This window comes from Halichoerus grypus, chromosome 11 (genome assembly GCF_964656455.1).
Source record: "Halichoerus grypus chromosome 11, mHalGry1.hap1.1, whole genome shotgun sequence".
In the NCBI taxonomy this organism is placed as follows: domain Eukaryota; kingdom Metazoa; phylum Chordata; class Mammalia; order Carnivora; family Phocidae; genus Halichoerus; species Halichoerus grypus.
This window is the reverse complement of record NC_135722.1, coordinates 70,676,449-70,689,903: the sequence shown is the minus strand read 5'-3', so window position 1 is coordinate 70,689,903 and position 13,455 is coordinate 70,676,449. Positions and strand designations below refer to the sequence as shown.

The 13,455-nt window shown below is 38.4% G+C and overlaps 1 protein-coding gene across 4 annotated transcripts in view; it reads right to left on the bottom strand.

The window, feature by feature from the left end:
• NAALAD2 (N-acetylated alpha-linked acidic dipeptidase 2) overlaps nt 1–13,455 on the bottom strand; it is a 70,632-nt gene that overhangs the window by 17,529 nt on the left and 39,648 nt on the right. For all 4 annotated transcript variants that reach the window (XM_078058669.1, XM_078058670.1, XM_078058672.1 and 1 more), the window contains 4 exons: nt 6,597–6,660; nt 5,705–5,772; nt 2,411–2,502; nt 827–917 (listed from right to left, as the gene is read on the bottom strand). In XM_078058669.1, coding sequence (XP_077914795.1) covers nt 827–917; nt 2,411–2,502; nt 5,705–5,772; nt 6,597–6,660 — 315 coding nt within the window. The remainder of the gene's footprint in view (nt 1–826; nt 918–2,410; nt 2,503–5,704; nt 5,773–6,596; nt 6,661–13,455) is intronic.

Genomic DNA, 13,455 nt, shown 5'->3' with positions numbered 1-13,455 from the left:
ATACACAATGGAATATTATGCAGCCATCAAAAGGAATGAGATCTTGCCATTTGCAATGACATGGATGGAACTGGAGGGTATTATGCTGAGCGAAATAAGTCAATCAGAGAAAGACATGTATCATATGACCTCACTGATATGAGGAATTCTTAATCTCCCAGGAAACAAACTGAGGGTTGCTGGAGTGGGGGGTGGGGTGGGAGGGATGGGGTGGCTGGGTGATAGACATTGGGGAGGGTATGTGCTATGGTGAGCACTGTGAATTGTGCAAGACTGTTGAATCACAGATCTGTACCTCTGAAACAAATAATGCAATATATGTTAAGAAAAAAAAAGATAGCAGGAGGGGAAGAATGAAGGGGGGAAATCGGAGGGGGAGACGAACCATGAGAGACTATGGACTCTGAGAAACAAACTGGGGGTTTTTGTAAGGGAGGGGGATGGGGGGATGGGTTAGCCCAGTTGATGGGTATTAAGGAGGGCACGTATTGCATGGAGCACTGGGTGTTATGCACAAACAATGAATCATGGAACACTACATCAAAAACTAATGATGTATGGTGATTAACATAACAAAATTTTTTTTAAAAAAAAGAGCCCTGGCCTCAGATGACAGGCAGGAGTGGGAATGTGAAGAGGGGCTACTGACAATAAAGCCTCTTGACCTGGTATCCACCTATAAAGGGACATGAAGTCAGCCTTTGCCCCTGGAATAATTCTTGGGCCATGTGACCTGGTGCCCTGGTGCCAAAAAAGTAAACTGTTTAAAATTCCTAACAAAAAGTTGGATAAAGTGCTGTGTATCCAAAATAATAAGATGGCTTACCCTATTCTTAGTGTAACGGGCTCTGCCTGAAGCAATTCCAAGTCTCTGAAAATAAGCTTCAAAATCACTTCCAGATCCCAGTTTGTTGATTCTAGATGTAGAATATGAATATATATATACACACAGGGAGAAATAAATACATAAATTTAAAAAATTATGAAATAAATGGGACAGTGAATCGAAGCAAGGAATTGCATAGCGTATTTACAAGAATTAGGAGAAGGTACACCATTACACGACACTTTACTATCATGTGCTAGAAACTGGTGTGATAAAAATATATTCTGCATTGACTGACTACAGCCAGAGTTGAACAGTGCCAACAAAGACAGCAGCCTAGTGACTACAGTCTGTTTGGGTTTTTTTTTTAAAGACTTTATTTATTTGACAGAGAGAGAGAGCACAAGCAGGGGGAGCGTCAGGCAGAGGGAGAAGCAGACTCCCACTGAGCAGGGAGCCCGAGACTATAGTCTATTTTCAGCATTTTATGGTATTTATTTAGAGGGGAAAATAAGATTTGGTCACTCTCAGAGAACTATAATCTAGTAAGAAAACTGCCATGAGGGACGCCTGGGTGGCTCAGGTCATGATCCAGGGTCCCGAGGCCCGCATCAGGCTCCTTGCTCAGCAGGGAGTCTGCTTCTCCCTCTGCCTCTCCTCCTACTCGTGTTTTGTTTTGTTTTTTTTTCTCTCTCTGCCAAATAAAATCTTTAAAAAAAAAAAAAAAGAAAACTGCCATGATAAAGTATATTTAAAATAAAAATTAAGAATTAAAAATATTTAAGATCATTAAGAATCTCAATGTGCCTTATTTAGAAATTTAATCAAAATACATTTCTTTGCATATAGTAAAGAAAACCAGTACATACATATTTATATACATATATAATAACAGAAAAATTCTTAATAAAATGGTGAGTAAAGCAGAATATGCATTAGGAACATAACTATATACTTCCAAACTATTATGTGTTGAGATTTAGACCTTGGATTTTTTTTTTGAAGATTTTATTTATCCCAGGACCCTGGGATCATGACCTGAGCCAAAGGTGGATGCTTAACAATAGAACCACACAGGCGCCCCTGACCTTGGATGTTTTTAAAATCTTTTTTTCTACTCCAGTAATTTTTTTTTAATAAGCATGTGAAACTTTTATAGTGGAAATGCAAACTTCCACAAGACTTAATTGGAATATGGAATGAAGCTATACACTCTTACTAGTTTTTAGAAATAGTATTGCAGGAGAAACAAAAAATTCAAGAAAGCTGCTGTTGTAACTCATTTGGAGTTACGTGATTTATTAATATATCTAACACATATTTGAAATTTAATGCAAGAATGCAAAATAATACCTGATAATGTGGCAAAATAATTTTGACTAAATGTCTGCAAAACTAGAATCTATTATAGATTGAATGATGGCTATTCTGTCCGATTAGCAAATCAAACACTACAAGAGGGATTCTCTGGGATTATCTTTCCTCTACTCAAATTGTTGACACATCTAAGAATTGCATGTCTGGAGAAACAAGGGGCAAAGGGGAATTCATAATTTATAATTATAATTTATCCTAGTAATTTACCTAGGAAAATTTATATTTTCAGATGAAGGGTCCTTTTCCAACCAGCTTTCATAAAGAGATTTACTCTCAAAACCATCATCTGGGCTGGAGATCTGGAATGAAAAAATCAAATATTGTGAATTAGAGGCAGAAGCAACTAAAATCTGACCATAAATTATCAACTTCTTACTATATGGATATGTGTTATGTTCTTTATAGAAAAACAAAAGCCAATGGCAAGAAAAAAAATCCAATCAAATTCTTGTTCATTTTTGTTGTCTGCCTAATGGTAATTTTGCCAGGGACCTGGGATAAAATTTCCTGCTTCTTTTGGTAAGCTTTTTACTAGAGTTCCAGATTTTTAAAAAATTTCATCACTTTGATTTTTGGGAGCTTAGATCTCTTTTAGTGGCAAGTTACTGGGGGAAACTTTAGAAAGATTTACTTTAGTAAATTGCTTCTGTCCAAGAAGACCTATAAAAAAAGGCCTCAGGGCAACATATGCCTGAAGAAGCTAAGCTTGAAATTGGCAATGTAAGTCCTGGTTTTGTAGGGCAGGTGGGATAAGGAGGAAATGCCATTTTAGAAAGTCAAATTATATTTAAACAAAGTTGGAATTTGATGGGTTTTAAAAGCTCTGTACAACCTCAGATTTCTCTTTGGAAATTCTAAGAGCTTCTGTAATTCATGAACCTTTTTTACTACCCTCATTAAAAGTATGCCCATAAACATAACTTTTCTTTCTCCACTTGAAGAAAAGCAGGGCCACGTGGTGGAAAAATTGCAGACTTCAAAGGCTAAAGTCTATTTTAAATCCATATTATCACACATGCCCACCTGAAATTTGGTTATAGCTCTACTTTGTTAAAAAAAAAAAAAAGGCATACCCTACTTATGCAGCTCTGAAAGCATTATAACCTTTGGTGTACTGCTTCCCCTCTTGAAGCCCTAGTTTTGTGGAATTGGGGATAATGGTCCCCATCTTAACATAAAGATCAATTCCTCTGATATTTTCTCTGGCCTTATACAGAGTTGGTTGTTACCTCATCATTGCATATGCGGCCCTGAGCTTAGAAACAGTCCTGGCACTCCGCAGTCATCCCTTTGCATGTTGCAGCTGCAGAGATGTTCTGTTCATTTCTAGCCAACTCACTGGGTTCTACTCTACTCTGCTCCTGCCAACTTGGAATAGCTAAGAACCTGTTCCAACTCCCACATCCTGCTTAGATTGAATTCCCCGAAAAATCCTTTCATTTTCTGGAATCACCATCTCAGTCTAGCACTAACCAGAATGGTGTCCCTTCAGCCTGGTCTCCCTGGATCATACTTTCTGTCTCTGATATACACATCTTCATAGATGCTGACCCTCCTCCATTATTCCAACACCCTGTCCCATTTCTTTTTTTTTTTTTTTAAGATTTTATTCATTTATTCATGAGAGACAGAGAGAGAGAGAGGCAGAGGGAGAAGCAGGCTCCCAAGGAGCAGGGAGCCCGATGCGGGACTCGATCCCAGGACTCTGGGATCATGACCTGAGCCAAAGGCAGACGCCCAACCATCTGAGCCACCCAGGCGCCCCCATTTCTTTCTTTTATCAGGCAGCTGCCCTTCTCTCTAAGCTCTGCCCTCTACAACTCTTGTCCTATTCTCATGTTGCCAGCATGGTTTCACTGTGCCAACACACACTAGGGGTTGGTAAAATTGTAATAATCAGTTCACGGGAGAATACAAGTCTTTTTCTACCGGGTTTTGGTATGGCCATAGATAAGCATCTGCCTCTGTACAAAGGGGCATAGACCTAAACATATCCCTGTTGGCCCTAACATTCATACTCTTTTTTTTTATTATTATTTTGAAAGAGCACAAGCATGGGGGGAGGAGCAGAGGGAAAGAGCATCTCAAGCAGGCTCCATGCTGACACGGCTCGATCTCACGACCCTGAGATCATGACCTGAGTCAAAATCAAGAGTCAGACGCTTAACTGACCAAGCCACCCAGGCACCCTTAAAATTCTTCTTATTCTTGACATCAAAGGCAGGAGCCATCTCTAGGACAGCACAAAGCATAAATGTATATGCTGAGAAGGATTTTCTCAGGCTTTTAGGTAAGATTATTTTATAGGACGTTCCAATAAAAGGATCAAGAACACAAGCTACCCAATATGTTGAGAGTTGGGATGGGAATAATGAAAAGACTCATTTGAGAAAACTAATTTTTAAAGACACTAACAGGAAAAAGGAAAGGGCAATAATAAGGGAAAGTGGGAAACAGTACCTTCAGAAAAGTGACACTACTTCACATTGTAATGTAAAGTGATACAGAAATATTTCTGTAAATTCTACAATGAACTATTTAAATGAAGTACACAGATGTTAAGTGAATAGATTATATAATTTTTAGAGTACATTAGAGTTCAGAGTACTTTTTTACCAATATTTACAAAATTCCTATATGATAAGAATTATTTTCATTTTGCTGTTAAGAGTTGCTACAGCTTAATCTATTCACTACACTGATACAGAGTGATCTTTCTAATGAACAAATATGATAATGTATAACCTTGTTAAAGATTTTTAATTTCTCTATCGCCAGATTTCTGAACTTGGCCTATTTGTCAGCCCCATTTCTTACCATCTTTCCACCAAAACCTTATGCTCATGTCACACTGAGCCACCTAGAGGTCAGGAAATATTCTCTTTCATATCTCCACATCTGTTATAGGTACTGTGTTCTATCCTGAGAATGCCTTCTCTCTTACTTTCACATCCTTCCATTTTACAGGCCAAGCAGTAATTATTCTATAAACCTCTTCTGATTCTTCCCCAGCTACCCCAGGATTTCAGATTCTCTATTCCATAATTGTTCTCCATTGTTGGTAGTACCCAATATTCTACTGAAGTATAAATCCTCATTTACAAGAGTGTATCCTCTCTGGATTACTAAGTATTTGGATTCAGTGACCATGTCTTTTTATTGTTGCTGCTGCTAGAATTCACTTTATAGGGTCTGACCCAAGGCCTTTTCCATTTTCAGCTCAGTGTTCTGTTCTATCAAAATGCCTCTACCACATGAAATTATGTACCTAATACTTGACAACAGTGCACACAATTATTAATAGCTACTATTAGAAGAGACCAGCAATACTATTTTTATAGTTGGGTCATATAAATACTGTATTAAAGATTTTGTTCTGACTTGGTATATACATAAATCAGCTATATCTCTCACCAGTTTAAAAATCAGTACCACTAATGAAGAAAACAGGTGTCATTCACTTATCCATTCATCAGAAAACATTAAGACAGATTTATTTACCTCTTTTGTTAGTTTATACACCAATTGGTAAAGAAGAGGTGTACAGTCAACTCTGAGAGTATAATTGCCTGAAAAAAATAGAGTGTATTTTAATACTTCCAAATGAAATTCCAATAGAAGTCTAATTCTATTTCTAATTGTAAACAAGGTATAATAGACTTGAAATTGAAGGTATCATTCTCAAGGAATTAGAATGGAGTGGAAATAGTTCTTCAGGAGCAAGAGAGGCTGCAGTGTATAGGAGGGCTTTGGATGCTAAGGCAGCAAGTCCCACAGTAATCCTAGCATCATTCTTAAGGTGCTATCTCTTAGGGGGACTTTGGCAAAGGAAGTGATAAAGCTATACCATCCATTCTTTATTTACTCAATTCAACAGTAATTCAATTCATCAAGACATAAGACTAGAGCATTTCAGTAACTCATAAGTATGCTCTAACATTACCTAGACATCATCACACAATGAAAGCCTAGAGATACAAATGTCACATGTTGAGTTCCAAGGGAAGTCTGTAGTTTGTGTTTACTTCAAATTGTTCCAATACATACAGGAGGTATTTCTATATGGAATATTCTGTAAAATATTCTTCTGAAATATTTTAGCCACATTCGTTTAATATCTCCACAGGAAGAATATGATTAATATTAATACTAGAGTTTTAAGTAGTAATTCAAGATAGGCAAATAGCAAATATGCTCAAGAAATTACGATCAGTAGCTTAATTATGAATCATACACTCATTCATTTGAATCATGATTTTTCCTGTGGTAAAATGGAAAATGAAGGTATCATTGAAGAATTTCATAGGAAGAAAATAACCTTAGTTTACAAGTTAGTTACAATTTGCAGACTTAAAGGATGATACATTGTTTCATAATCTGAAATAAAATATACCTTCTATAGATGAATCTGAGTTGATATAAGCAACGCTTCTCTCCTGGAGCGTTTTTGCATTCTCCTACAGTTGAAGCAAAGTTGTTAATTCACAATATTTATAATTGTGGAAATGTAAAATAAAAATAAGCAAATTAATTTAGTATAAAAGTGGTCTACAGATATCTTTATGAATCAAATACCTATGTCTTTGAACATAATTTCTAAGAAAATGCAGATAACTGGCTGGTTGACAACATTAATGCAATTAAAATCAGTAGGGAAAATATCACACATAGCTACTATTTATAGCAACAGCAGGAATTGTCACAGAAAAAGTATTTTCGAAGTGTGGTTCCTTGATTCCTTGCATTAGAATATGAAGGGGTGAGGCTCCCAGAATCTGGGCCCCACTGCAGACCTAATGAAAAAGAATTTCTGAAAGGCCTGGAAATCTGTATTTTCTACAAGGTATCCCTGGAAATCCTTACATATACTGAAGTTTGAGAGATATACTGAGACTGGATACCCAAGTAAAGTATAAGTGAGAAATAGAGAATTTCCATTTATCTATTTTTAAAAGAGGAGATATAAAGAAAAAATAATTTTAAAAAAGGGAGGATAGAAAAAAACTACAGGGAGAGAAGGAAAGACATTAGGACAGTCTCTCTTTTTCCCCCTTCCCCTCGCTCTCACTCCACACACACACACACACACACACACACACGATAAAGTAGAAAATACTATCACGTAGACGGGAATATGCTGAGAGAGCCTTTTACTTCCATCTAGTTTGCTACCTTATAAGAACATGCTGTAACAGGAGGCGGTCCAAGATAGAAGCATAGAAATACCCTGAACTCAGTTCCCAGACACACCAAATCTATACCTACATATAGACCAATTCCTCCTGAAGAACTAAGGGCTGATTGAACAGCTTCTACACAACAAAGAATAGAGGGACCACATTAAAGGAGGGTAGGAACAGCAGAGACACAGTAACATTGAGAACAACCACCCCCAATGTGGCAAAATATAGTAGGGAGAGAGAGTTGAGGGGCCCATGTGCAGACTTGCCCACACTGGGGCACAGAAAATCAAAACAAACCACAGTAGTTTAAAGGGAAAATAGACTATTAAGTGAAGGATATTCATTTACTAACCTTAGAATGTCTGCCAAATGGGCTTAACTACTGAAACTCTCTCCAGGGCCGGAGGTACTCAGTCCCCTAACCCAAATCAGCTCCAGCTGTCCCACCAAGGTGACCCAGGCACAAAGCACCCACATCATACCCGGCCTGCTCCCATGCCATCTCCAGCCATCCCACCAAAGCAGCCCCAATGTGGAGCACTCCAAAAACCCCTGGCCTGAGCCTGCTCCCTTTCAGCTGTCCCTCAAGGGTGACCACGGTGCATAGCACTCCAGGAACCCCTGGATTACACTTGCTTCAGCTCCAGCTGACCTGACAAGGGTGTCTCCTGTGCAGAGTGCCCCAGCCAACACCTATCAAGCACCAATCAGCTAGCCAAAGCCACTAAGCACACAGTCTACACAGGGGACACTCTTAAGTAAGGCCACTTCTTCAAGACTGGGAGAGGTACCTGTTCCACCTAATTCAAAGAAACAAACACAAACTCAGACAAAAATCAGGAGACAGAGGAAGATGTTCCAAACAAAAGAATATGACCTCGGAAAAAGAACTAATGTTCATAAAGATGCTCACCAGACTTGAGAGAAGAGTGGATGAATTCAGTAAGAACTTCAACAAAGAGACAGAAAATATAAAAAGAAACCCGCCAGAACTAAAGTACAACTAAAATGAAAACACTAGAGGGAATCCACATCAGAGTAGAGGAACCAGAAGAACAGATCAGTAAGCTGGAAGACAGGGTATTGGAAAGCAATTAAGTTGAACAGCAAAAGAAATTTTTTAAATGAGGACAAGTTAAGGGACCTCTGCAATGACATTAAACATAACTTTTGCAATACAGAGTTCCCAGAAGGAGAAAGAGAGAGAAGGGACCAAAACTTATTTGAAGAAATTACAGCTGACAACTTCCCTAATTTGGGTAAGAAAACAGATATCCAGGAACCCCAAAAAAGATGAATCCATGAGATTAGATCAAATGGTATGTCACAAAGCAAATCTCAATAAGTTTAAGACTTAAATTATATTAAGCATCTTTTCTTTTTTATTTTTTGAATTTTATTATGTTAATCACCATACATTACATCATTACTTTTTGATATAGTGTTCCATGATTCATTGTTTGCATATAACATCCAGTGCTCCATTCAGTACGTGCCTTCTTTAATACCCATCAACAGGCTAACCCCATACCTTCACACCCCTCCCCTCTAAAACCCTCAGTATGTTTTTCAGAGTCCATAGTCTCTCATGGTTCGTCTCCCCTTCCAATTTCCCCCCTTCATTTTGCCCTTCCTAATATATTCTTTTTTTTTTAAACATATAATGTATTATTTGTTTCAGAGGTACAGGTCTGTGATTCAACAGTCTTACACAATTCACAGTGCTCACCATAGCACATACCGTCCCCAATGTCTATCACCCAGCCACCCCATCCCTCCCACCCCCCACCACTCCAGCAACCCTCAGTTTGTTTCGTGAGGTTAAGAATTCCTCATATCAGTGAGATCGTATGATATATGTCTTTCCCTGACTGATTTATTTCGCTCAGCATAATACCCTCCAGTTCCATCCACGTTGTTGCAAATGGCAAGATTTCATTCCTTTTGATGGCAGCATAATTGTATATATATACCTCATCTTCTTTATCCATTTCTCTGTCGATGGACATCTTGGCTCTTTCCATAGTTTGGCTATTGTGGACATTGCTGCTATAAACATCGGGATACACTACCTCTTCAGATCCCTACATTTGTATCTTTGGGGTAAATACCCAGTAGTGCAATTCCTGGGTCATATGCTACCTCTATTTTCAACTTTTTGAGGAACCTCCATACTGTTTTCCAGAGTGGCTGCACCAGCTTGCATTCCCACCAACAGTGTAGGAGGCTTCCCCTTTCTCCACATCCCCGCCAACATCTGTCGTTTCCTGACTTGTTAAACATTTTAGCCATTCTGACTGGTGTGAGGTGGTATCTCATTGAGGTTTTGATTTAGATTTCCCTGATGCCGAGCGATATTGAGCACTTTTTCATGTGTCTGTTGGCCATTTGGATGTCTTCTTTGGAAAAATGTCTGTTCATGTCTTCTGCCTATTTCTTGATTGGATCATTTGTTCTTTGGGTGTTGAGTTTGATAAGTTCTTTATAGATTTTGGATACTAGCCCTTATCTGATATATCATGTGCAAATATCTTCTCCCATTCTGTCGCTTGTCTTTTGGTTTTGTTGACTGTTTCTTTTGCTGTGCAAAAGCTTTTTATCTTGCTGAAGTCCCAATAGTTCATTTTTGCCCTTGCTTCCCTTGCCTTTGGCGATCTTTCTAGGAAGAAGTTGTTGCAGCTGAGGTTGAAGAGTGTGCTGCCTGTGTTCTCCGTTAGGATGTTGATGGATTCCTGTCTCACATTAAGGTCTTTCAACCATTTGGAGTCTATTTTTGTGTGTGGTGTAAGGAAATGGTCCAGTTTCATTCTTCTGCATGTGGCTGCCCAATTTTCCCAACACCATTTGTTGAAGAGACTGTCTTTTTTCCATTGGACATTCTTTCCTGCTTTGTCGAAGATAAGTTGACCATAGAGTTGAGGGTCCATTTCTGGGCTCTCTATTCTGTTCCATTGATGTAGGTGTCTGTTTTTGTGCAAGTACCATACTGTCTTGACGATGACAGCTTTGTAATAGAGCTGGAAGTCCGGAATTGTGACGCCGCCAGCATTGCTTTTCTTTTTCAGCATTCCTCTGGCTATTCAGGGTCTTTTCTGGTTCCATACAAATTTTAGGATTATATGTTCCATTTCTTTGAAAAAAAGTGGATAGTATTTTGATAGGGATTGCATTAAATGTGTAGATTGCTCTAGGTAGCATTGACATTTTCAGAATTTTTGTTCTTCCAATCTATGAGCATGGAACGTTTTCCCATTTCTTTGTGTCTTCCTCAGTTTCTTTCATGAGTATTTTATAATTTTCTGAGTACAGATTCTTTGCCTCCTTGGTTAGATTTATTCCTAGGTATCTTATGGTTTTGGGTGCAACTGTAAATGGGATCGACTCCTTAATTTCTCTTTCTTCTGTATTGTTGTTGGTGTATAGGAATGCCACTGATTTCTGTGCATAGATTTTATATCCTGCCATTTTACTGAATTCCTGTATGAGTTCTAACAGTTTTGGGGTGGAGTCTTTTGGGTTTTCCACATAAAGTATCATATCATCTGCAAAGAGTGAGAATTTGACTTCTTCTTTGCCGATTTGGATGCATTTCTTTTTGTTGTCTCATTACTGTGGCTAGGACTTCTAGTACTATGTTGAATAGCAGTGGTGACAGTAGACATCCCTGCCGTGTTCCTGACCTTAGGGGGAAAGCTCTCAGTTTTTCCCCATTGAGAATGATATTCGCTGTGGGTTTTTCATTGATGGCTTTTAGGATATTGAAGTATGTACCCTCTATCCCTATACTCTGAAGAGTTTTGATCAAGAAAGGATGCTGTACTTTGTCAAATGCTTTGTCAGCATCTATTGAGAGGATTATATGGTTCTTGTTCTTTTATTAATGTATTGTATCACATTGATTTGATTTGCGGATGTTGAACCAACCCCGCAGCCCAGGGATAAATCCCACTTGGTCGTGGTGGATAATCCTTTTAACGTACTATTGGATCCAACTGGCTAGTATTTTGGTGAGAATTTTTGCATCCATGTTCATCAAGGATATTGCTCTGTAATTATCCTTTTTGGTGGGGTCTTTGTCTGGTTTGGGGATCAAGGTAATTATAGCAGAGAACTTTCCTAATTTGGGGAAGGAAACAGGCATCAAAATCCAGAAGGCACAGAGAACCCCCCCCCTCAAAATCAATAAAAATAGGTCAACACCCCGACATTTAACAGTAGGATTTACGAGTCTCAGAGACAAAGAGAAAATCCTGAAAGCAGCTCGGGAGAGGAGATCTGTAACCTACAATGGTAGAAACATTAGATTGGCAACAGACCTGTCCACAGAGACCTGGAAGGCCAGAAAGGACCTGCATGATAGATTCAGACCACTAAATGAGAAAAATATGCAGCCAAGAATACTATATCCAGTTAGGCTGTCATTGAAAATAGAAGGGGAGATAAAAAGCTTCCAGGACAAACAAAAACTAAAGGAATTTGCAAACACGAAACCAGCCCCACAGGAAATATTGAAAGGGGTCCTCTAAGCAAAGAGAGAGCCTAAAAGTAACATAGACCAGAAAGGAACACAGACAATATACAGTAACAATCACCTTAGAGGCAACACAATGGCACTAAATTCATATCTTTCAATAGTTACCCTCAATGTAAATGGGCTAAATGCCCCAATAAAAAGACACAGGCTATCAGACTGGATAAAAAAACAAGACCCATTGATATGCTGTCTGCAAGAGACTCATTTTAGACCCAAAGACACCTCAAGATTGAACATGAGGGGGTGGAAAACCATTTACCATGCTAATGGACACCAAAAGAAAGCTGGGGTGGCAATCCTTATATCAGACAAATTAGATTTTAAACCAAAGACTGTAATAAGTGATGAGGAAGGACACTATATCATACTTAAAGGGTCTATCCAACAAGAAGATCTAACAATTGTAAATATCTCTGCCCCTAACGTGGGAGCAGCCAGTTATATAAGCCAGTTAATAACAAAAGCAAAGAAACACATTGAGAACAATACAATAATAGTAGAGGACTTTAACACCCCCCTCACTGAAATGGACAGATCATCTAAGCAAAAGATCAACAAGGAAATAAAGACTTTAAATGACACACTGGACCAAATGGACTTCACAGATATATTCAGAACATTCCATCCCAAAGCAATGGAATACACATTCTTCTCTAGTGCCCATGGAACATTCTCCAGCATAGATCACATCCTAGGTCACAAATCAGGTCTCAACTGGTACCAAAAGACTGGGATCATTCCCTGCATATTTTCAGACCACAGTGCTGTGAAAATAGAACTCAATCACAAGAGGAACATCGGAAAGAACTCAAATACATGGAGGCTAAAGAGCATCCTACTAAAGAATGAATGGGTCAACCAGGAAATTAAAGAAGAATTAAAAAAATTCATGGAAACCAATGAAAATGAAAACACAACTGTTCAAAATCTTTGGGATGCAGCAAAGGAAGTCCTAAGAGTAAAGTATATAGCAATACAATATTGTTTCTCAAGAAACAAGAAAGGTGTCAAGTACACAACCTAACCCTACACCTAAAGGAGCTGGAGAAAGAATAGCAAATAAAGCCTAAACCCAGCAGGAGAAGAGAAATAATAAAGATGAGAGCAGAAATCAATGAAATAGAAACTAAAAGAAAAGTAGAACAGATTAACGAAACTAGGAGCTGGTTCTTTGAAAGAATTAACAAGATTGATAAACCCCTGGCCAGACTTATCAAAAAGAAAAGAGAAATGACCCAAATCAACAAAATCATGAATGAAAGAGGAGAGATCACAACCAACACCAAAGAAATACAAACAATTATAAGGACATATTATGAGCAACTCTATGCCAGCAAATTAGATAACCTGGAAGAAATGGATGCATTCCTAGAGATGTATCAGCTACCAAAACTGAACCAGGAAGAAATAGAAAACCTGAACAGACCTATAACCACTAAGGAAATTGAAGCAGTCATCAAAAATCTCCCAACAAACAAAAGCCCAGGGCCAGATGGCTTTCCAGGGGAATTCTATCAAACATTTAAAGAAAAATT